The sequence below is a fragment of the Pavona decussata genome, unplaced genomic scaffold (genome assembly GCF_977016875.1).
Source record: "Pavona decussata unplaced genomic scaffold, jaPavDecu1.1 SCAFFOLD_6, whole genome shotgun sequence".
NCBI classification, from domain to species: Eukaryota; Metazoa; Cnidaria; class Anthozoa; order Scleractinia; family Agariciidae; genus Pavona; species Pavona decussata.
In genome coordinates, this window is record NW_028145430.1 from 6592501 (window position 1) to 6616803 (window position 24303).

The window sequence follows — 24303 nt, forward strand, 5'->3', positions numbered from 1 at the left end:
CACAGCAACCTTTTCTTGATCTGTACTTTGTGATGCACTAGAAAATTTTCTGGGATCGACGAAACCCTTTTGTGAGTTTCAAAAACAAACCGCAGCTGTTAAGATTTTCGTCAAATTCCGCTACAAATCGTTCTTGAAGTCTTTTCTATAATCAACCTGATTACATGTATTAACGTTCAGTAAATTTGTTTTCAAACTCGTCGTACCGTAGCTTGTTCTTTCTGGGTTGCTCGCGTCATCAAAAACACGTCACGACGGAAACCCTTTGAATTCAAGTGACCGGAAGCGCGTTTTTTTTTTTTTTTATAAATAAACAAGTTTGCTCCGAGTGCCATATAATAAACTTAGTCCATGGGCCAGAAAGTGAAACCCTCCCCCCATCTCGGGATTTTTGCAGACATGTATCATTTTAAACCTCTACCCAAGGGTATTCCAAAAATTGATGTTTGCACTCGATCGATTGGTGGGTGTGGCCGTACGGCGCCATTCTTTATTTTCACCAAAGTGCCACAGGCTACCCAATCCCAAATTTTACAAACAATCTTCTTAAAAGGTATTATCCATGGAATTAACACACAAAACTACGCATACTTACTTTTCTCCATCTCCTCTGTAAGATGACACCTCAAATTTTACTTTTAAGCTTCAAACTTGACTACTGCGCATGTCACAAAGTTTATTTAGCCTGTGCAAGGGGTATATGTGAAGTGATGCATGAGAATTACTCATGTTTCCTTGCTGTAAATAAAACAGAGCAGTTACCCACCTTTACTAGTTTTAGTAGATTGCAACCTCTTCAGATTCACTGGAAACAATCAGTATAAGTTGCTTGTCTCACGATGTAGTCACTGGCTGTGGTCCGCAACGTATTGACTTCTTACTGCTAGTCTTCATCGGGTGATGGGGTCGACAGGTTACACGTCACCATCGTCAGCAGACCATTGTGCTACAAGTAGTAAAAGTGATTAATGTTCGTCACCCAGTCTCCCCATGGTAAATTTAAAACAGATCCGCGCTTTTAAATACAGCATCAGACATGTTGTCGTAATCGAGACTGCTGTCATGTTCATCTTCGGGGATGGCCAAGGGACTGGCTATTACATCTGCCAGTTCCTGAGGCATCAGATTACCGGCAGTCCAGAAGATTTCAAGCTGTCCGTTATTGTCAATGGTCCAGCCATGCCTATCAGGTCCGGCCGGGGGATACTTGGTGTTGGGTCCTCTGCTTTTTTTCCATATAAGAGTTTGATAGTTATCTCTTCGGATATGCATTCGTAGGCTCTCGCGAGAAGGAGGAAGAAGACTTATATTCACTCCGTCGTAGTTTGTCAGCACCATTCATGGCTTCGTACTGAACCTCTCAATAAACTTCTCATGTCTTAGGTAGCTGATGTCAGCGAACTTGCTGCCATACATTAGGCACGTAAACTTCTCCAGATCTTCAAATACGCTGTTTTCTACGTCAACAGATGTTCCTAAAGCATGGAATATGGAAGAAACTCGGGTTCCTTTTTAAGGAGTTTCAGGGGCGTCACTTTCCTATTTCGTACGAACGCGCTGGTAGTATCGCAACCAGTAAATGCGTGTAGGGCTGCGAGGGCAAGATTGACATCAACTCCGAGATCTCTTGCAACTGCATGGATATTCAAGGGACGTCGCTTGTCACCCGTCGCTTGTTTTACTTAGTTGCACAAAAACCTCTTCTAGTCACGAGGAACTTTGGTAGACGGCCCTTTCACTAGATGTGCCTTAGCATAACCTCCTCGAGATCGTTCTACTCCTTTAATTGAACAGGGATGATAGGAGTCCGCCACAAAGTCAACACGCTGTGCCTGTGGGAGCAGATCAAAAACACATTCAACTAGCTCTCCAAACGTGCTTGGAAGAGAAATCATTGCCTGCTGAACCGCATTGTCGTCTATGATGTAGCAATCAAATGCCACAGAGGGTCTCTGTACCAAGTGCAAGTTCTCTTCTAGGGAATGCATCAACTTCTACTTGTCAGTCTTTATCAGAACACCATCTGCAGTAGCCAGTGCCGGGACCTGGCCCAACGGATAACTCAGCACGTTTTCCAAGCTAACTTGATGCTCTAGCGCCAGTATCACCAGTTGCCCAAAGACGTTTCTCTCTGCTGTTATTTCTATGTTTCTTCTTTCCTTTCCGCAGACCATTGATGATTTTGCTTGGGTAGCAAACGTTTTGAGATTCTGTTTCTTTACTGGAGAGTGAAAGGTGGTCTTCTCCTCTACTAGTCTTTTCTGGACAAACTCCTGATGGGCCTTCTTTCCGATGTCATCAGCCATCAGTGCGTCGCTTTCGACATCTTGGGGCACAGGAGCGCCGAATGAAAGACAGTATAGCGCATCTTTGTCTTCGATGGTGAATGGATTAGTGAAATTACTAATGGCCTGTAAAACACTGCATGTGTCTTGCTCGCTCTTCACAATTTGGGATCCTCTCACCTCCTTGTGCGATGTAGCCTCCTGGCTGTCCATACTTGCAATCTCTTTGGTCGCTTGCAGATAGCTCGCTCTTGAGTGCCGTGTACGACACCATCTGTAGTACGCCGAATGGTTCCTGCTTAAACCAACAATGCCGCCGTGAGATTTGGCATGGCGGTTGATTGTTTGCTTGATGGTGATGTCAGCATCGTTCCTGGATGATGGTACATCCGATCTTCTGACACTGAAGCCATTGCGTTTCAACAATTCTTCCGCTCCGGGATGTGAATTTTCCAGGTTTAACATAATTACCAGGTAGAGTGTGGAGTACCTTGCATAGTTGGGATGATCGAAGCTGAAAAACAAGCTGCACATCTTCTGGAGGCTTGCTAGATGAAGCATTAGATTGTTCTGTTTGGTAATAATAATAATAACGCCTTGAAGTTTGTTAGAAACCTCACACGTCATGTCGGTTGTGCGTACTCGATAGATTTTTCTGACATTCAAATGATCTCGAGAAACACATTTTCCCCAAAAAAATCATATGCATTTCAAGACGTTGAAAAGGACTGATTTATCGACTGAAGTGAGATTATTTGTTATAATATCTAATTGTTATATAGATGTAATATAGCATCAGAGAACAAAAACTTACCTGTCCGCTTTTCCAAAATGGCTGATTAGAAATCTCAGTGTTAAAAGGATTATTGGATGGCCGAAAACTGGGCAATGCATCTTGGGAAGCTGCATGAAAAGTACTTGAGGCACTTAATTGTCGGGCGAGGTGTTTTTTGTGCCAGTTCCCCCCCCCAAATCCCTCGCAAACCTTAAACAACTGTAGCTTTGTTTAAATTTATTGCCATTCCCTAGGAAGCGTAGTAATCATCTCGGGTGCATATTCAAGACTCCAATAGCCACGAACTATCGTGGAAAGCAGTTCCGGTGCTTAATAATGCCGCGTTATTCTCACATCTAATAAATTTGAGTGATTATGCAGAGTTTCTGTGCGACACGATCGTATACATAATCTTCTACAGTATAGGTATAAGCTGAATGAACTTTGTGACATGCGCAGTAGTCAACTTTGAAGCTTGAAATTGAAAGTTGAGGTATCATCTAACAGAGGGGATGGAGAAGAGTAAGTATGCGTAGTTTTGTGTGTTAATTCCATGGATAATACCTTTTAAGAAGATTGTTTGTAAAATTTCGGGTTGGGTAGCCTGTGGCACTTTGGTTAAAATAAAGAATGCGCCGTACGGCCACACCCACCAATCGATCGAGTGCAAACATCGATTTTTGGAATACCCTTGGGTAGAGGTTTAAAATGATACATGTCTGCAAAAATCCCGAGATGGGGGGAGGGTTTCACTTTCTGGCCCATGGACTAACTACTTACTAACCTAGCTCGCTCGAGCCGCACTGGAGAATCTTGGCCCTCGGTCGTTTTTGTACGGACCTCGCTGCGCTCGGTCCGCACTGCCACGACCTCGGGCCAAGATTCCCCAGTACGGCCCTCGCGCTCGGTTAGTAAGAGGTTAATAAAATTATTTTGGCTGTCCGATCAGCCTTGCATTTGATTTTACGTTTTATTCAACATTGCTGATCCTGATCTACACAAAGATCCGGCTACACTTTGCTACCGTTTGTACAAGTGGTCCTTGCACTATTCAAGAGTTACTTTATCTGAATGGTCACACTTTAGGATTTCATCCACAGACTCAAAACTTAGAACCACCTTGTACAGGATAATAAACAGCCGACTACAAGAAAGTACTGCTCAGCAGCTTTCATTTGAATAGTCACACTGGCCACATTGTAGAGCAGTATCACATGATGCACTACTCGATAGCCGAAGGTCAAATGCCAAAGAAAAATGGGCAGAAACAGGAGTATTGTCAAGTTAGATCACCGGCTAATTCCTCCGATACTGACACTATCATCTATGTTTTCTGTTTATTTCAGTGTCCACTTCTTTTCCCGTGTTGTTGTCTTGACTCACGTCAAACCCGTATTCAAACGGCTACGTAAGACAATGAAGGCAAACAAACTAAACAGTGTTTCCTTATCCCGGAATCAGTTTACTGCAAAAACTCACCCTGGTGTTGAACTAATAGCTGGTTTACATACCTGCTGTAAAACCAACACAAGGAATTAGAACAATCACAGCTAGGACAACTGTCACTTTGAGGTCCATCATCTGAGTTATAACTGAAACACAAATACTTTTTGTTATTGCAACAAAATAAGTTGTTATGGACAGTCAGCTTTCCACTTTAGCTGTCAGTTACCACGAACGCCAAATCTTCTCAAATCGATAAGGACGGAAAAAAGTCAAACATTGATCATTTAGGGCATAACATAATCGCATCAACAACACCAAAACTGTCCCAAAAAGCGACTGCCTGACGAATAGAAAAACTGAAATTTCACAATGATTATTTTCGGACGCATATCGTGAGGGCCGGTTCAAAATTACCCCTGAAGTAAGAATATATAATATGCAAGGAAGAGGAAACAGCGTTTAGGTCTTATCATACGCCTTTATACTCACGATTATCACCCCTTTCATGCTAGTTATGGCTTCAATGAATCCGGTGAAAGTGCACTGAATCAGCCTTAATTTATTTTAGCGCTATCAATTCGCGACAGGTGAAAACCTGCCCATTCACTAATGAAGGCTATAAGTGAATTATGAACTTGATATGCCTTGATTTATTTTAACGCTATCAATTCGCGACAGGTGAAAACCTGAACGCATATCCCATTCACTAATGAAGGCTATAAAACATCGCAGTGCGGATAAATCAGTTAAATAACAGCACAAACGATAAGCAGTAAACTTTTAAGTCAATGGCGTTGAAGTTGAACAGCGTGCAAATTTGATTCTTATCTGTAGCTTGAATGCTGTTCTACGCAGTCTTACTCTGTAAGTAGCTAGCCATCCAGCCATGCCGCAGATATCGCCGATCTTGAAGTTTTCAATTAAAGTTTTGATACACTGCGATATTGTATAAGCGCTATTGATTACATAACAGTGGTCCAGGCGGTGGTTCTGATATGCCTAAAATCACAAAGATTTGAACATTTTCGTATTTGGCACCTTCAACTAAAAGTATATACCGATAAGACCAGCCCTGATGTAGCTAAGTTGCTCTCATTTTTATTCTCAAAATGTTTGCCGCATTGTACAACGTCAACGATTTCGCTTTAATATCAAGTAATCACGATTGCTATTAAGACTCGATTATGTACAGTCCGAAGTATAGCAGTCCATTTTGCAGTCCATTGAGACTGATTAACGACAGATGTTAGATAAGTTAGATAAATAAATGGACTATATATAATAAGGAAATATTGGATTTTGGACAGGTAACTGAAACGGCCAACTCAGTTCGTGGTCAGTTTACAACGACAAACATATATTCCGTCAGGCATTTGCTTTGTTGGTCGTTCATAGACGCTAAGTACTACTTATCCCGCATAGAATTAACACGGATGAAACGCAAACCTGTTTATTCGAAAGAGTAAACCATGAGAGCCAATTATTTTGACTGTTAGCCATCTCGGGCAAGACTCAGCAATAGTTAAATGAGTAAATTTATGTGTGATGTAATATTTGTCCATCTTGCGTGTATCAAGTTTGGCTGTAATTGATTTGTAAATATTGTTATGGTGCCTAATCCACTCCAATGAGTCAAATACGACCTTTTCTGATGCTTAAATAACAATGGTTTGTTTACTTCTCCAAAGAGCTATAGCAAACTTACCTATTGTCAACAAAAGTTCAGGATTTTTCAGAAGTGCAATCGCTCTGAGTTTATCAGGACCCTATCAGTTGTTAAGTTCCGCAAGGCTTGGTTTGGTTCATCAAAATATGGCGATTGTGTTAATTTGCATATAAAGAATTTGAATATTTAATGCTTTTTCCTGAGACAAAAATACAGCGCTTAGCTTGGTTGCACACGACCAAGTCATAACTGCTCGAGATATAAAACGACTGACGAGCGCCCTTGTCAAGTTATCTCCAAGGCAACCTGGACACAGCTTGTACACACGAGCAAGTTCCCTCATTAAGGAGACTTGTCAGAGAAAAACTTGCCAAAGTTTGTCGCAAACATAAGAGAATAAAAATTGTAGAGGGAAACCTGATGTTCGTTCCCACGAGCAAGTTTCAATCAATCGACGAGTTTTCTTTGTTGATTTTTCTTTCTCGGCAGCTGTTTTGCAATTTTTTGCACAAAGGGACTTGTCATGGAGAAATTTGACAAATTTTGTTGTACACACGAAAATATAAGAAAACACTTGCTCGTATATAGCCAACTAACGTATTTTCTTGTCCGTCTTACATTTACCTGATTCAGATGCAAGAAACATGGTATGTTTTAATACTTTCGTTAGTAAAAAATCTTAAATGCTGTCAATGAGCTAATTTAATGCCTACATTTTAATTTGGATCAGGTTCGTTTGTACCGCTCAAGGCAGTAGACTTATCTGAAAATGAAATTAGAGAATCAGTCTCGCTCATTGGTTTTAGGTTTTACAAATTACGGGGAATTGGTAAGAAACCTAAAAAGGTTTAGTTAGGTTGTTAGATTAGGTACTAATCACATTTTCCTCCTTTCATCTCTGTAATAATTTAATTCTCCTGGAGGATTTAAGGTGTATAAATATAGTTTACTTGTACCTAGCCTGCCAGTGACAACATTTCGTGTTTTATTAGTCTATTATCTTTCTTTTAAACAAGCTGGCCGAGTTTTTCAAAGCCCGATTAAGCTAATCCTGGGTTAACGTGAACTTTGATTCGAGTAGATTTACTAATCCGTGAGGATTCGTCCAAAACCTTTGGTCCCTCAGTTTTTCCTAAGACTTTTCTTCACCATTAGATTAAAATGAGCCTTTAAACTAATCTTTAATGAGCGAGATGAAAACCTCGGTTCACTTTTAATCCGTGGATTAGCGTCAATCGGCTTTCGAACAACCCGGCCCTGATGTGTATCTGCTACAAAATAACATGAATGGCTAGAGATCTTAGCAGGCTCTGCCGAACTTTGTAAAGAAGATCCCTATACTTCAGCTAGTGAACTAAATTAAATATTAATAGCAGATGATGGATACATGCAGTTCCCAAATCTAATATTTACTCGGGATTTTGGTTGTCTTAGGAACTAAGTAAAATCTAAGAATACATTTGATTTTGCACATAAACTTTCGTACACTCTTTAAAGGAATAATATTACTGAATTATTTTTACATTATTTGGGAACTTTTTCCAAATCCGTGCTCCCCTGAACTTTAATGAAAATTCCCCATAATTTATAATCGAATGATATGTATGCCTGCTCACTTATTCATTGTTCAGTTGTAGGAAGTTCCTACAATGAGTGAATAGAACAAATGAGTAACACATGGGCAGAAAAGATTTCTTTAGAGCCTTCACACTAGCTTGTGGACAGGCTCCCAAGTGGACAGGCTCCCAAGTGGGGTATAGGTCGAAGAGCACGGTCACAGTGTTTGCCGGCTTAATAAAATTGACGGAAATTAGGGCTCCTGCGTAGACACAGTGTTTATTTAATGAGTAACTGGATGGACTAAAGCTCCGGCTGCACGTTTTAGAACATCGTTGTAAAATGCGTCCAATTAACAAATCGACGGCAGTTTTCTATGGTCTATACTCTTTTAGTATAAATCTACTAGTGTTCTATCACGAATGCCGTTCTCTGATTGGCTACGCTACTCGCTATCTATTCTGTGATAGATAGTGAGTAGCGATTTTCAACAAAATGGCGCCTGCTTCGTCACGTTTTTGAAGTGTCTGCGATGAGGAAATAGATAATTTACTTGTTTAGTTTTGAACGACTGGTAGATTTATACTAAAACAATTAGATTATTCGCTCTCGATTTCTATGCGTGATAGTTGATTCGGGCTTTGCCCTCATCAACTATCACGCGATAGAAATCTCGAGCTCACAATCTAATTGTTAAATAGACCATAAAATGACGTCAAAAAATGTTCAAAACTCAAGTGGAACCACGAGCCGCAGGCGAGTGGTCTCACTGCCAAGTTTTGGACATTTTATGGCGTCATTTTATGGTCTATAAGAGTATAGACCATAGAAAACTGCCGTCGATTTGTTTTTTACAATAACATGGAAAAAGTACGAGCGGAATTGACTATTTTTTCGTTGAGAAAGCGCGCGCGTTACATCTGACGTCATTTTTATTGTCTGTACTCTTATAGACAATAGCTACGAGCCAATCAGCGCGCGGGAATTTGGACAGTTATTGTAAAACATTTGTTGTATAGTCCCAAGTTGTAAAACAGGTTAGCACGCTGCGCTGAAGCCAATTTTCCCAAATAAAACTTGTTGGTTCTTAGTGCATAGAGACGGTAGTGTCGGGGTTACGTGACTTCTGATGAGCAGTAGAACTTTTCTTGTATCGTACTGTTTCCAATATGTCATTTAGTAATGGATGTTGTCTGACACGACTCCGGCATGCGCGCTACTATACAGTGTTTTGCGTTGGGTAATACTCGTTTCTTGGATCAAAAATTCTAAATTCCTGAAGGCTGTTTACGTGATCTGATTTTTTGTTATTTTCCACACAGTACATTTTGGGGAATTTTTTTCTTTTGACTACAATATACAGCTAGCGACTTTTGCTGCCCGAAGACAGTACTACTTTTGCCCAAATCTAAGCATACTTTTCGCGCCTTGTGCGCACTTTTCCCGGGGACAAAAAAAAGTGACATTAGTTCCAATCCCTGCGCATTCTGCTGACTTGCATTGGTATGGACGCCAAGGAACATTTGTACAAAGTACTCGTTATTGGTGAATACGGAGTTGGTAAGTTTTTTTACGTTCTTTTACCATTAAATTCAATACAGCAATCCTTATTAATTGCCCGCTTTCTTTTTCTTCACAGGGAAGGTAAGCAGTACATGTGATATTGAGGTTTTGAACACTTCCGCCATCTGTCTCGATCTCGCTCCGTATTTGCACTTTCGGAAGATTGTCCTTGTATACTTGTATCCTGAATGCTTGAGTCTAATTGCTTAATTTATGCTTTTGTTTTTACCTGCAAGACTTCGATTATCCGGAGGTACACTGAAGGTATGTCTTTTTAGTTAAAAGGAGATAAAGGTTTCATCGCTTAGGATCTGCAGCGGCAGAACTGAAACGGAATCGAACTCGTGACTTGATTGCATTGGTGGTCACTTGATGACCCTTGATCGTTTCAAAGAAAATCTGGAAAGATTGCCGCACAACCCCATACATTAATTATACATGCCCAACTGTCATACTAACCCTCTGCGAAAGACAGAGAACGTGAATAGAGTTGTGTGGGCTGTGTGGAAACTGCCAAGGGTAATCAATCGATACACCGATATGCATGAAGAATTGAACGTCTTAGCTAGCTTTGAGTTTACTCATAGCACGAGTCAAGCTCGAGCCCGAGTCAAGTTCGAGTCACGAGCCAAGTTCGAGTCAGGGTCCAACTTTTATTTTTCTCTCTCTCTTTTTTTCTTCTTCCTATGACTTCTGGGTGTTATTCTCTTTTATATAGCGATGTGCTTGTGATAAACGGAAAGTTCTATTTTAAAAATATTTAATTCGACGCACACTTCATGTATAGCGCCTTATAGATTGTCATATTCAGGTTAATTATTAATTAATGTTTCTGTATATGTAATATTATGGTGATAGAATTCAGCACTTGTTTAGTCCGCCGATCATGGTCGCAGTTACCTTAGTCGCTCGTTCTTTACCCTCCCTACCCACGTGGTATCATTCAGGTCGAGAGGTTCCTCAGTGGAGTGATTTGTTAATTGTCTTTTTTTTCTTGTCATTTCACTGAATAAACCTCTCATTGTGCCAAATGGAAAAGTGGGATGTTTGTGTCTTTAGTTCATTATTATGAGTAAGGAGATTCAATTAACTTTCAGGTTTGCAACATTTTTCGTTATCGATCGCTAGCCACCATTACCGCTGTGACTCGCTGCTACTGTGGAAAGATATACGGCATTCGTTAGTGTTCATGAATTTCTTAGGACCTGTAGCAGAGATCCCATTTCCCCGACTGAGAAAATGAACGGTGATAAAGTATTACCTGCCTGACTCACTGACTTATGACTCAAGCGCCATCTTGTTGCATCCACAGGACACCCAGGATAACACAGAATAGAATCTTTACCCTTCCCGGGCAAAATGTAGACGACTACAGGAATTTTGAATTTTCCCAACACGTTGGTTTCACAAGGCATAGTGACTGAAGTTTTAGTCACCAACAACATTGGGCAAACCCTTTCAGCGAAATTATAGAGGGCAAGAATGAATGGGGACCCAGTTAAATTGCTACCAACAACGAATTCTGGCAATCGCATTGACAATAATATCTTGTTCATGTTTAATGCTTTGAACATCAGTTGGCACATCATTATGAAAGCAAGAATCACAATCACAACCTTTGATCAAGACAAACACAAAACAAAAGGAAAAAGAAAATAGAAGAAATGGAACTTGACTTGAACTTGACTCAGGCTCAAACTTGACTTGTACAACGAGCAAACTCCTTAGGCTCGACTCCTATTAGGAGCACTCAGATTTCCTTTTTCCGAGTATGCCTGTGTCACTTTGAATAATAGATCATTTTCATTCATTTACCAGGCTTAAAATATACCATCACATTTATCCATCACATTGACATTCAAATCCTAGCAGTATGCAGGATGTTTGTCCCATGAACCTAGTTTAATGGCCTTAGCTCCCACAAGTCTCCTGTAGCTTAGTGGTGGAGCCTCAGAACTAGTAATCAGAAGGTCTTAGGTTCAACTCCTGATACTGTAGGAGTACTTGGATTTCCTTATTCGGAGTATGCCTGTGTCATTTTGAATAATACATCATTTTCATTCATTCACCAGGCTTAAAATATACCATCACATTTATTCCATTGCGCATACATTATAATAAAACAACATTATAATAAAACAACAATAATTTATTGTTGTTTTATTAAGCAACAATAATGAAAGTGAAAGTAAAATTGACCAAGACTGATGCCTTTCAAGATTTCTACAAGGACCAGAAGTGAACAAAGATAAATTTTCAATGCTCCCAAAGTCCCTCAAATCTCAGATATAAACATCCCTCTGGTAAATATAAGCTTTCCCGAAATAAGCCCATGGACTATTAGCTGGTTTAAGTTCAAGCTCTCACATTACAAGAGTGCCTTTTGTACAGGCTGTATGAAGATTTATAATTTTAAGGAAAATATAATAGAAAACTCTTGCTTTCCAGGTTTCTTCTCACCAAATTATAAGCTAACCATTGGAGTGGATTTTGCTTTAAAAGTTATATACTGGGATGAAAAAACCAAGATTAATCTACAGCTTTGGTGAGTGCATAAGCTAGAAATATTAAAAAATCACTGGACAAGTACATTTTTTCAAATTAAAGTCTGTAATTACCGCTATTCATTTATGTGTAAGAACCTTTGATGTAGATTACATCTGTGCAACGTCATGTTAGACACGTCTGATGTTACCAGATGTATGCTGCAGCCTCAGTACCAATGCCTCATTGCAAAGGTTTTGATTTAGCATTTGGCAGCTGTTCACCCCTATTTCAGCAACAATGACAACTTTATTCTACCCCTATAGAGCACTACAGCTGAAATGACATAAAACATACAAGGAAATAATAAAAGGGGTATTGGCTTCCCAAAATAACTTAAGTGTTAAAGAACAAGGAAGCCAATTTACATGAAATAAATTACAATATTGTGGCCGGAAAACACAGAGAAAAGAGACAACAAACACAACAGAGACAAAAACACCCATACCAATATCTACCCAACAAAATAGCCAATTGAATCCAACTAGCCAATTGAATCCAACTAGCCAATTGAATCCAACTAGCCAATTGAATCCAACTAGCCAATTGAATCCAAGCAGTGCAGAAGCTGGGGTAGTGAACATAAACATAGCATGATTAAAAACTAGCTTGCTAATGCCACCTCACGTAGTTGTTGTATATTATTTTTTATTGGACTTCAGAAAGTTGTCAAAACTATGCGAAAAACTTGATGGAGAGAGAATATGGTACATTGTTGACTTGGTTTACGATGAAATTAACCTTAAGTAAGAAACCTACAGATTGTCACAAAATGAAATTATTTGAATTTCTAGGGATGTCGCAGGTCATGAAAGATTTGGCCACATGACAAGAGTGTACTATAAATATGCGTAAGTGTTAAGTTTATCCAAGGCAATCATAGGCTTTTTAGATGTAATAATTTATTGTTAATATATTAGAAGGGAATCATATTGTGAAGATATGTGTTTTTTTGTTATATTTTTTATTGTCTTGTGGTTGAGTCAATTTGACTTTTGATCTCAAGGTTCAAGGTTGGTGTGTTGAGACTGCCCTCATCAATCTTGATTTTTCTTAAGACAGTCAAACTCTTTTTTCAGATATTTTTTTTTTACTTATTTTTATCTAATTATATATTTAATAATTATTCCAAGAGTGCGCATTGGATATGAGATGATAGATAGCCAACAAAGAGCAGAAGTGCCAAGTTGGCTATAATCATCTCATATCCAACAAGCACAAGTGGAAGTATTATAGTTGTTTTATTAAAAGCATGCAAGAAATATTGCCGAACTGTTATTTTTCCTGTAAAGATAGTCTGACAGTTGTGACACATGTATTATATGATGTGACAAACACTATATATTGGTGATTTTCAGGTTACCGTAAAATTTGAAGATTTTTCGGTCAAATACCAAAATTTTTTTTTTTTTATTGTTTGCAAAATCACATTACTTACATTACTTACAGTACGGGCTAAATATATCACTAGACAATACAGTATTCTACCTACAATACATGCTTACTGGTTACTTACGCTACTGAACAAAACAGGACTCTACTTACAATTTAATACAGATAGCCTTAAACATAACAGTAACTAGATTACTTACAAACTGCGGGTTACACGCTACTAAAAAAAAAAAAACAGGAAAGCAGTAAGAAAAGGATGAAATTTTGTCACTGGAAGAAAAAAAAAAAAAAAAAATTTGTGCGTTTTCGTTAATTTAAATTAATTTTAAATTTCCCATTTTTCAACTTTCCATTGTAAGATTAGCGCTGACTTCAATTCTAGAATATTTGGAGGTTTTTCTAACATTTATTAACTAACATTATTTCTAACAAATACCAAAATAATGAACCTATTTTAATGCATTTAGTATAGTAATGCTTCATGTCTTGATCACCTGAGCTATGGTAAAACTATGGAAAATTAACCCATGCACCCTGAGCCTAGGCAAATTTGAGAGCATGGCAAGAGATTATTAATAAGTGACTTTAATTCCAATCATTTTTCAGAATTGCTGCAATCATAGTCTTTGATTTAACAAGGTAATGAATATTTTATATTGAAATTGTTGTTTTCAATTTGTTTTGTTATGATTTAAAAAAAAATATATAATAATGTACCGGTACAATGTGCTAATAATATTCATTTGTCTTCATTGTGCAATATGATAACAATATAAATAAAAAATTATAATGAAATAAATTAAACAAAATCAAAAGTTGTGAAAATAAACGAATAAAATGATACATTGATGGACATGACATGAGCTGTGAGACCATGAATGCCACTCTAAACATTTTGTTGTTTCATTTTAACAGACCAGCTACATTTGAAGCAGTGCTCAAGGTAGGAATAATTGTATTTATTTTTCACTCGAAAAACTGATTCCACAGTAGATAATTTTGCTGACAATTGACAGCCAGACATATTGGGCTGATATATAATCTAGCTGGTCACAATAATCTTTTCATCAGTCAGTAAGTTGCAATGGCCAATTGAATGGGTGCATGGAACAAGGCCCTAAGTGACTTTTGATGTAAGTACAAATTCTTGTTTTGTTTCACAAGTGAATACAAGGCAATTTGGAAGGAGAATCAGCAATTTATCAGAAGTCACTTAGGGCTTTTTTCCTTGCACCCCTTCAATTATTCAGGCACACATCCAGTTTATTCTTGGGAACAAAATGAAAACCCATGCTTCTTTTTTTCGCCATTTAGTTTTGGTACATTTGGTGTCATGAATTGCATTTTTGTTAGTGACCATTACTTCCAGACATTAGCTACTTATAATGTAAGTGAACTTAAGCCATACGTTTAACATATCAATGTGTAAGCCAATAACCGCTAGTGACATTAGGCACCGAGTCATATATCACTTTTTAAACATGAAAAAATTGTGTCATGCTACACTCAAACAGTTGCATCACAGTCACTTTTCTTGCTATGCAGGTTTTTTTTTATGTTGGGAAAAATCACAGGTATAATAATATTGTCACTGCAGCTGTACTTGACTCAGAAGATCATCAAAGCATTCAGTTTGTCAAAATGGTTTGTGTTATCAATGCAGTTTTTTTCATGAATTCTTTCACCTGGATGATCAATCATACACAGAACTACTAGAGACTGCTGGGCTCAGTGAATCTATAATTTTGTATGTATTTAGTACATTTTGTTGATCTCTTCAGTGGCACTGGGATGTGAATCAAAAAGTGATGCTGACCAGTGAGAAGCCAATTCCTGTTCTTCTGCTGGCAAACAAAGTGAGACAGATTTTTAATGTGCTGAAGGCTTGTTTTAAATTAATAGATGGAAATATTTGTATCTTAAATATACACTTATCACTCTTAAAATTAATAATGACCGAAGTGAGTCTTAGTTAGAAATAACAACAAAACAATAATTTGTCTCGCAGTGTAGTCACAATAGTTGAAGTCGAATTTTGTGTGTAGTCAAAATGTTGTGATCTATAAACTGTTGTGAGTACATCTTGTGACAAAGTATGTTACTTTAATTTATATTTTCCAAAGTTATAAAATATGACCATGAGCAATGTTTCAAAACTGCATGATCACTCTTCTTTCTCTGACACAAAAAATAAAATGTGACATTTCAAAAAATTATTACATAATATGCAAGGAAATTATGGTCTATTCCTTAAGTCATAAATTTGTTGTCAACAGTGGAACTCAAAACAATAAAGCTAAATTTGTGAAGACACCACTCACATCCCTCAAATATCAAGTGTTAAATCCTTTGAGGTAAACTTCTGGTGCTTTTTCATAAGATATACCAAATGATACACATGACAGTGGACTACAGCCATAGGTGGATGTTTCTCTTTCAAAATCCAGGGCCCTATTGAACACCACCTTACAGTCATGGAGGTCTCCTAGATAGATTATTTATAATTATCATGACCATTTTATAATTTATATTTTTTAAGAAATTGTTATTGTCATCATAATAATAAGATTTGAGTTGACTTGTCATTGAAAAGTGCAGAAAATCATTTTTTATTACTGTTACTTTGTATTTGTAGTGTGATTTAGAAGATTATCCTTATGATGAAGAAAAATTGAATCAGTTTTGTCAAGAGCATGGGTTTATTGGTTGGTAAGTATTACTAACAATAATTTACATGCTTCCCTTTTAATCATTAGGGCCCGGTTGTTTGAAAGCCAATTAATGCTAATCTCGGTTAAAATTTAACTGAGGTTTTAATCTCGTTCGTTAAAAATGTTTTGATAAGCTGAAGTTGGAAATAATGGTGAAGAAAAGTCTAAGTTAAAATCAATGGGTCAAAATTTTTTGAAAAATTTTTATTAATTTGTAAATATACTTGAATCAAAGTTCATGATTAACCCAGGATTAGCTTAATCGGGCTTTGAACAACTGGGCCCTGGTGTATATGGGATTATGCCCCCAAAACCAATAGAACAAAACTCCCCCCCCCCCCCCCCCCCGCAAAAAAAGAAAAAACAACAACAACAAAAACAAAAACAAACAAAAAAAACAAAAGACAAAAACAATGCAAAAAACAAAGGAACAAACAGACAAACTAAAACAGCCATATACCAAGTTTTATATCAAACAAGTAGTTGGCGCAATTTTCAAAAGACAAAACCCAACACTGTATAAACTTACAGTTGAACCTTTCTCAAGTAACCACCTAAAATACTGGAAAGGTTGATCATCAAAAGGATCTAATCTTTATTTCCCAAGATTTAATACCACTGGTATTGCACTTCCCCTTGTCCTCTCACCTCCTAACTGGCCAAATTTTTATCCTACACTGACCCTAATAAAAATACTTGTTGAGTGTCATAAACTTGAAAGTGTGCACAGCTCTGTTTACCCATCAAAGTAGACCACCATAATCCTAATTAAAAGGACAGCTTTCATGATCCCCTGACACTATAAGCCATTTCAAGTGTGCAAATGAATGAGTATATATTTCACTGTAGACTGTGTAAAGATATGACATACTAAGACTTTCCTGGTAGCAAAATTATTCTTCTTTTAAGTGTACACATATTTAAAGGATTCTATATGGTATTTTGTTTTACTATGAATCATTTTCCCTTTACTTTTAGGCTACCAACATCAGCTAAAGAAGATAAAAACATTGGTTAGTGTGTGAACTGTTTGGTTGAAAATATGATAGTTTATCTGTGATCATTCCTTGCTCCATTCTTGTGATCTGTGTGTTTGATTATATAATATAAAACACATCTTGAGACACAGTGTTTCATCACATATCAAACACCAAGAAGAGAGTTGAAAATATGACGCATAGCGGAGTATTTTTGACAAACTTTGAGGTTTTTGATATTGTGATGAAACACTGTGGTGTGGGTTTAAAATAACTTGTCAAACGAACTGATTTTGAAGGGGAAATACAGGATGTAAAAACGAGGAGTTTTTCATCAGATATCCAAACATGTCATGATGCATGACTTCCTTTGTCTTTGACTTTTGAATTATTAATGAGTTTGAGAAGTAATGAGATATAATTTGTATGGATATGTCACATGTTGATCAGAAAAATACTGAAAAAAAATCTTAATGTTGGAATCAAAACACAACAGTCAGTGTGGCTTTGAATAATTCCAGGCCTTGATTGTGATTAAGCATCAGTCTTTCAAAGGTTTGTTTGAACTTCTTGAATAAAACTCAATTGACAAAACATTATGGATAAAACCTTATAAAAACTTTTATTCTCTCATGCTGTTCACAAATTTAATAGTCACAGTTTTCTGTTTGTGTCGGTGATCTCTTTCAGATGAATCAATGCGGCTTCTCGTACAAGCTATCCTTAGTGTATCCGGTGAAAGTAAAAAGCCAGATTTAGAGGACTGCATAGCATTACGGAGTGAAGCTTTGAATTCAGCTGGAAATTCTTGTTTAGAATCTGACTCTAGATATATGGCAGAGTTTTCACAAAAGTACCAGACAGATGAAAGTTATTCTCAAGCCATCCCCCACACTAAACAATCCAAGTGCTGCCCAGGCTAGCTTGTTAACCTGAGACATAGGAGGTGATAGTACTGGTATTTATTTACTGATTGGGAGGAATGGAGAGGAGAAAATTTGGCTGGAGGCTGGTGGACCATGATACACAGCCAAGTTTGCTTCCTCAGTGCTAGGCTAACCTAACTCAGTCAAGTATGTTATCATACCACTGTTTTCTGCTCAAGATAATTGATTTGAAAATATGAATGAATGTTGAATCATACATGTGCAAGATGAGCAGATTATTGCATGCAGAAGCAAAGTCAGCGTTTTCTTGACTGACTTAAAGGGACAGTATCACGCTTTTTTAGTAACACATTGAAAATCGAAAATACGCTATTCGGTTGATAGCAGCCAAGATATAATGACCAAAATTCCATTAAAAGACTATCAGAATGCAAAGAAACTATCCACAGATATTTTGGCCCGCAGATGAGCAAAATAAAAGTGGGTTCATATTTGAAAACGTCAGGCAGACGTTTTCAATTTTCGCTGTCGTAACGCGCTAAAAATCGGTTGTACTATATTTTGGTTCAACCTTTCGTCTCAGTAGAATCACTAATTAAATAGTATTTCTTTTAATTAGCGATTTAGAAATTAATTAACACAATGTTCAAAGTTTAAATTTAGTGAATTTTTGCCCAAAATCATGATATTTCCCATGATACTGCCCCTTTAAGGACGGTGCCTATTTTTGTTACTGCGCATACATTCTGCGCATCTTGTGATACTCGGGTTTCCTTTGGGTGGTGGCTACTAATACAGGGATATTTTTGCGCAGTTTAAAACCATTCAGAGAAAGCAGAACTTAGCAAGTGCTTTTGGTATCCAAAAAGAAAATTGGTGATAGCCGTGCATTTTTCAGGGATAACAAAGCTTCAAATTATTTGGAAAAAAAAGCCATACATTACTTTGTATTTTACTACTTTTCAGAATAATTGTTGCTTAAATGCGTAGTTACATCCAATTTTCTTTTTGGATTTCCATAGCCCTTGCTAAGATCTGCTTTCCCCGCATAGTCATAAACTGCGCAAAAATACTTGGGTATTAGTAGGCTCCGTCCTTAATTAACCGTTTCTACCTCAGTGTTTGAGCTTGTGATTTTTTGTTTCTGTAGTACACTATGCCAGACTGTTATTATAGTGGTATGATAAACACCATCTGCCACCATGTGTATTTTCCATGTCTACCATTTTCATTTAAGGAAGAAAAATGGACAGAACTTTTAACTTTCTTATATCAACACAAAGTTCAAATTTTGATGAACTATTTGGCTCAAAACTTCTTTAAATATATTTGGTAGTAAATGATAGCATTTTGAATTTTCCACTATAATTTGTTAAGAAAAACAGCAGAACCTTAAGAAATTCAAAGTTTATAATGCACCATTAGGAGACCTTTCCTTTGAGTTCCTCGTAGAATGTTCTTTCAAAACCCATTACCAAATTCTTCAAAATCGACTCATTCCTATTGGCAAATTGCAGTTGTATTGATTGTAGATCGAACAACTTTGTCATAGGCATGAATTCCAATATTTTATATTATTTTTAGTAAAAAAAGAAAAAGGTTTGTAAGAATTATTATTGTACAGTCTTACCATATTTTAACTAGTGTATACAAATTGAATTTTTTTTATATCCCTAAATTTTTTGATAAATTTTATATATATTACCTACCAAAATTATTATCAGAAATAAACAAATTAAAACAATATTTTCATGTCATTATAAACAAAATCCTTTATTTTGTATTTTGTTAGGTGCCAAGTTTTGAAATATATCTTTGTCTTGTCTTAACCAAATCTGAATCATAGGTGAATTAAAATACCTTTGAGTATCAAGTGTCATTACTTTCAAGTTAGCAGCCTATTTCTTTTAGATACCCCTATATACATGTATCAACAACTTCTCTGCAACAGCCATGTTTCCTTTCTGATTTGTTATCTATTCAGACTTGAAAACCTCACCATGACAACTGCCTCTTTACAATGTCTGCAAAATTCTGTCCAATCAGCTGCTGCAGAGAAGTTCAACTGAAATAGCTGAATGTCCTGTTATGGTGGTCTCTCATGAATGAGGGAGAGGTTCCCTGTCGAAGCTAAAATATGAACTGTCTGGTTGGTCCCATGCTCTAAAATGGTGAAAAACAAAAAAAAAAACAAAAAAAAAAAAAAAACAAAAAAAACAAAACACAACAGCCAACCAAACATGGTCTCTGCAACACCAAGAAATTTAATATTTGATTTTTTCTTGATATCCCAAGAAGTCCTTGCCAACAAGATTAAAGAATGTGCAGAATTATTCCCCCTCTCAGCTTACTCTGCTCACTTCACTTTGAGATCTTGGTCGCAAAAACCGAGATCTCGGTAACCGGGCCAGCCCGCCTTCTCATATGAACACATCAAAATTTTTGTAAAGAATAGAGTGGTGACGCGAGATCTTGGAAACCAGACAGCCCGGTCAACCGGGCTCATATGAAGAGGTCCTAAATGTGTTTAATAGCCTTGGTGTAGGGTGTGAATTCGATGAATAAGCTTAACACAACTTTTGTTTAAAAACTGAACCAACTCAAGTCAGCAAGGCAATCTTTAGTTATCATTTTTTGTTTTATTTTCATAACCTCTGTTTTATATTGTAGTGATACTGGAAGGACAAATTGAATACACATCATTTTTGTGGCTTTAAGGGTTTCACAAAGCACATGTTTGTATCACTGAAAATGTCTGTATTCATCAAAATTTCAATGCTGGATTGTCTTTGTCTTGAACCAGAGAGCTTAATATGTCCTTTAACATTGTTCTGAGGTTATTTTGGTGGATCAGGAGCACCCAGAATTCCCTCATTTTGCATCACTTGGACTTCTTGTAGTCGTACTCCAACTCTCTGCATAACTTTTAAAAACTTCTCACTGCAATGCATAGTGCAGTCATTCTGAAAAGAAAAGAAGGAAAATGCACTCAATTCCTTTTTTAATATCCCCCACTTTAAAACTGTTTTTGGCCCTATATTCTGTCATGTTAATTTTTACTTGGTTTTTAGGAGTTATCGGTTTTGTTTTCTTACAAGTGTGGCTGTAATTTTGTCCAGAAAAATATGCTGGACAAGGTACATGCATCACATAAAAATACCAGTGCAAGTCTATCTGAACACAGAATCCCACCAGACAAAAGATTTGTTCCCCAAATGGCAAATGTGTGTGGGAAAGGGATGTTCCATGTCCCCCCCCCCCATCCCATGCTACATAAAAAGAGATGGCCGGTTAGGTAAACCAAAGCGTTTATATGAGAAAAAGCTGTTTTGGCTGGCTGGGTCACACTGTCTTTGAAACATGGTGACCAGTCTAGCAAGGGAGTACCACTTTGAGTTTTTCATGAAAACAGTTTGTAGTGTTTTGTAAAGGAAATTTATGAAAAGTTGGGTAGGGCAGTTTGGCAGGTGACCCTTCTACTTCAAGACAACTTTTTACTCCATATAAAGTGGTCCTAAAATTTGAGGAGTTGGATCCCTGTCATCACTGGTGGGAGGGGGGAGGGAGGATGGGACTGAAGAAAATGTAAAGTGCCGAGTGGAAAAAAAAAGTCAAACAGAAACTATTAAGACCAAAAAAACTTTTACCTCATTACTTGAAATCTTTCTGTTTGTGAAGTCATGAATACAGTCAGTGAAGCACATTTCTGTCAACTTGTTGTAGTATTGCAAAAAATTTTGAAACTGTGGAAAAAAAGACAACAAGCTTAGTGGTTAAAGAAGATATGGAAAAACTTTTTAAAAAAAATATTAATGCAATATCGCCATTATCAAATAACTTCAAATGAATTATCCCTTCAAATTATCAAGGTTGTAAGCGCGAAAATGAATAATGTCAACTGATTAACACAGTGTCAGCTAAGTAAACAATTTTGCATGGATGAAGTCTGTTTGCATGTTTTAAGTTGGTCTCCAAGCTTAGTATCACAAGTTAGTACCATTTAGACAAAACTCTAACCCTAAAATGTCTCCTTTGTATTTCTTTAATTAAGTTAAGAAAGTAAAGTTTATGGTAGTTTTATACATGAGTTGCATTGGCATGTTAAACCCTGGTCAAACGGGGAATGATAGTAGCCCGGGGTGGTTACTTCCTTATAAGAGGCTAACGGGGATGTGCCGCTGGATGGGGTCGCATTTTCACGACTGGACTGACTAGAATGGGGTCGCATTTTCAATAGAGTTACTAGAATGGGGTCGCACATTCTCGGATTTTTGGGGTGAGAAAATTCTATTAAGTAGGGATTCAAAATGGTCTCAGTTAAAAAGTTCAGAAAGTTGTTGTTTATTAAATGTAACAATCACCTCACATTACATTCCGTTCTTGAAAGTAGATGCATAAATAGAAAGTGACTTAGTTGGGATCGCGAAAATTACATTTTCTCAATAAGTGACTAAGATGGGGTCTAGAGCTGGCCACAAAATAGACTATGATGGGGCAGGGGCTCTGAGGGGCCGGCGGCACATACCCAGCAAAACTTAACCCAAGTACCCCCCCCCCCCCCCCGGGGATAGTAGAAGCTCACGGCAAACTATCGTCAGCTGTCACGAGTTTCTTTGAGCCGTTTGACCACCCGCTTGATAGTTGATAATCAGTTGATGAAAGTTTTGGTTATCGTCAGTTATCATCCACTATCATGCGCCGTTTGACCTGGGCTTTACTCTTACACAGAAAATTGTCTCAGCATTACCTGTTTGACTTCCATTTCCTGTTGTTCCGTTGGAGCTATGCCGGCCTGCATGGTTCAGTCTTTTAAATTGTCCGGGAATTATCAACTATACTCAAAAAAATTTCCTGATCACAGTTAACCAGTAACTGTGTATTCACAAGTGAAACTGGCAAGCTAACGGAATTAATCCTTTGGAAAGTCACTCGTGTTAATTTTGCTTATGCACTCTTTCGTCCGCCATCTTGCCTTGGGCACGAAAAGGCTGATGGGCTACCTGATGTTCAGACCTCCTCGACCGTTCAAAGCCTCGTTCTCGGGTCCTCTCTCTTGCTCCCTAAGGAACCCTGAGAACGAGCATACCGTGTAGCACGCAAATTTTGCGGGAGTTTTATTTTAAGGATTGGCGATGTTTTGTGGTTTGCGGGAACAAATTTTTGCGCGAGATGACTGAAATTTCTACTGAGAACTAATTTTTGCGATTCTCTGTTCAAGCAGCAGAACATTTAAGAGGAAGAAAGCTTTTAAAATATTTTCAACTTAAAAGGGGGACAAGAACATAGCTTTCTTAACATTTAAGTGGAATTTACAGTGCCAGATACATCCATTTGAAGTAGATACAAGTTAAAACGCGCCTTTTAACATGTTAATATAACAATAAAAAAAATGAAAAATACTTTGAGCAAAATGCTCCCCCGTCTCTGCTCCCCCCTAACCCCCTCATTGGGGTAGAGTTACTGGGCGCAGAGTCTCTGCAGAGTCCCACCCTCACCGGTCCACCCGCCGAGGAAGCTCCGAAAACCTGATGATGCTGAAAACATTATATAGGACGCGACAGCGTCTTTCCCTCCCATGTGGGACACATTTTCTTAGCACAGCCTCGTTTTGGTGCGAAGCTTGTTCTCGTCCTATAACGTCATGAAATTACTTTTATCGTTCACGACTCTGAGAGAAGTCTTGAACTCGTGGATTTCTTGACATCTTTTAGGTTGATGTCCATTACATCAAGGATTTTCTTGGAAATGTTCGTCTTAATTGTACGGCATGTTAAGTCACAGTTCACTCCACTTACATATTAGGGACATATCACTTACTGCGCAAAGGGACTGAACAACTGGCAACAATACAAAACAAAAGTCTACCCCAACCATGCACAACAAAACACTGTTTCGTTAATACGGTTTGCCACGACCGGTATTACCGTACATTATTTTATAAAGGAAGCAGTATGAATGTTTGAATTACCGTAGCTGAAACCTTTGTAGGCATACAGAGGGGCTTTCGAGTGAAAAATGTAGCTAGTATACAAGACTGACAGCGGCCTGCTAAAATGCAAAACTTTGCCCTGCTGTAACGCAATGAAACAGATTCAGTCGACAAAAATAACACTCTTGTTCAGTTGAACTTCTGCACTTCTGTGCAGGCCGTCGCAGAAGCGCCACTAGAACATGGTTGGTCTGCTGCACGATTCGAGTCTGTGCGTTCCTTCAGATGACCCATTCGTGCCAATCTAATGTACTGAACTGCTTTACTCTTGACAGCTCTAGTTGCTTTTTCCAATGGAAAATCAGGTTAATGTTCTTGTTTAAGTCCAATGTACACCGCCTAGTGGCACAAGTCTATTAAAAGCGGGGTTTGAAATTTGACTGAAGGGAGTTAATTTTTGCGGCGTTTTATTTTGCGGGAACTAATTTTTGCGGATCGAGGTCATTTCCTGCTACATGGTAGGGCATGGATTTTGGCCAATATTTTCGACCATACGAAAACAGCGTTTGCA

The 24303-nt window shown here is 37.7% G+C and overlaps 3 protein-coding genes across 6 annotated transcripts in view; 1 reads left to right on the top strand and 2 right to left on the bottom strand.

Annotated features, from left to right (window-relative positions):
* The window catches only part of LOC146489473 (uncharacterized), a 12420-nt gene extending 6093 nt beyond the window's left edge, over window positions 1-6327 (bottom strand). For both annotated transcript variants that reach the window (XM_085108993.1, XM_085108989.1), the window contains exons 1-2: window positions 6212-6327; window positions 4572-4652 (exon numbers count right to left, since the gene is read on the bottom strand). In XM_085108993.1, the coding sequence (XP_084965119.1) occupies window positions 4572-4641 (70 nt within the window). In that variant the 5' untranslated portion in view covers window positions 4642-4652; window positions 6212-6327. The remainder of the gene's footprint in view (window positions 1-4571; window positions 4653-6211) is intronic.
* Window positions 6328-9214: 2887 nt separating this feature from the next.
* On the top strand, window positions 9215-19672 carry LOC146489475 (ras-related protein Rab-38-like). 3 transcript variants are annotated; one of them, XM_085109001.1, is made up of 10 exons: window positions 9215-9289; window positions 9369-9556; window positions 11741-11837; window positions 12631-12687; window positions 13835-13867; window positions 14144-14171; window positions 15010-15084; window positions 15864-15937; window positions 16918-16952; window positions 17607-19672. In XM_085109001.1, the coding sequence occupies exons 2-10, from the start codon at window positions 9481-9483 to the stop codon at window positions 17837-17839; spliced, it is 708 nt and encodes a 235-aa protein (XP_084965127.1). In that variant the 5' UTR covers window positions 9215-9289; window positions 9369-9480; the 3' UTR covers window positions 17840-19672. The 3 variants fall into 3 exon arrangements, with proteins under 3 accessions (XP_084965127.1, XP_084965135.1, XP_084965131.1); XM_085109009.1 differs by having other exon boundaries at window positions 9220-9303; window positions 9529-9556; XM_085109005.1 differs by having other exon boundaries at window positions 9220-9289; window positions 9369-9419; window positions 11684-11837.
* Window positions 19673-20422: 750 nt separating this feature from the next.
* Window positions 20423-22799, bottom strand: LOC146489476 (mitochondrial import inner membrane translocase subunit Tim9-like). Its single transcript, XM_085109016.1, has 3 exons — window positions 22551-22799; window positions 21451-21546; window positions 20423-20766 (listed from the first exon to the last, which is right to left on the bottom strand). Exons 1-3 carry the CDS (start codon window positions 22599-22601, stop codon window positions 20641-20643), a joined length of 273 nt encoding a protein of 90 aa, XP_084965142.1. The 5' UTR covers window positions 22602-22799; the 3' UTR covers window positions 20423-20640.
* Between the last annotated feature and the right edge of the window lie 1504 nt (window positions 22800-24303).

What these genes read in the sequence shown, in the direction of transcription:
- LOC146489476 (XM_085109016.1), bottom strand. Translation starts at nt 22,601, where the DNA reads ATGCAGGCCGGCATAGCTCCAACGGAACAACAGGAAATGGAAGTCAAA. An exon ending in AGGAAATGGAAGTCAAACAG is followed by an intron (nt 21,547 to 22,550) that starts GTAATGCTGAGA and finishes TTTTTTCCACAG; the next exon opens with TTTCAAAATTTTTTGCAATA. An exon ending in GAAAGATTTCAAGTAATGAG is followed by an intron (nt 20,767 to 21,450) that starts GTAAAAGTTTTT and finishes TTTTCTTTTCAG; the next exon opens with AATGACTGCACTATGCATTG.
- LOC146489475 (XM_085109005.1), top strand. Translation starts at nt 9,235, where the DNA reads ATGGACGCCAAGGAACATTTGTACAAAGTACTCGTTATTGGTGAATAC. An exon ending in TTTGAACACTTCCGCCATCT is followed by an intron (nt 9,420 to 11,683) that starts GTCTCGATCTCG and finishes CCTTTTGTACAG; the next exon opens with GCTGTATGAAGATTTATAAT. An exon ending in GAGCATGGGTTTATTGGTTG is followed by an intron (nt 15,938 to 16,917) that starts GTAAGTATTACT and finishes CTTTACTTTTAG; the next exon opens with GCTACCAACATCAGCTAAAG.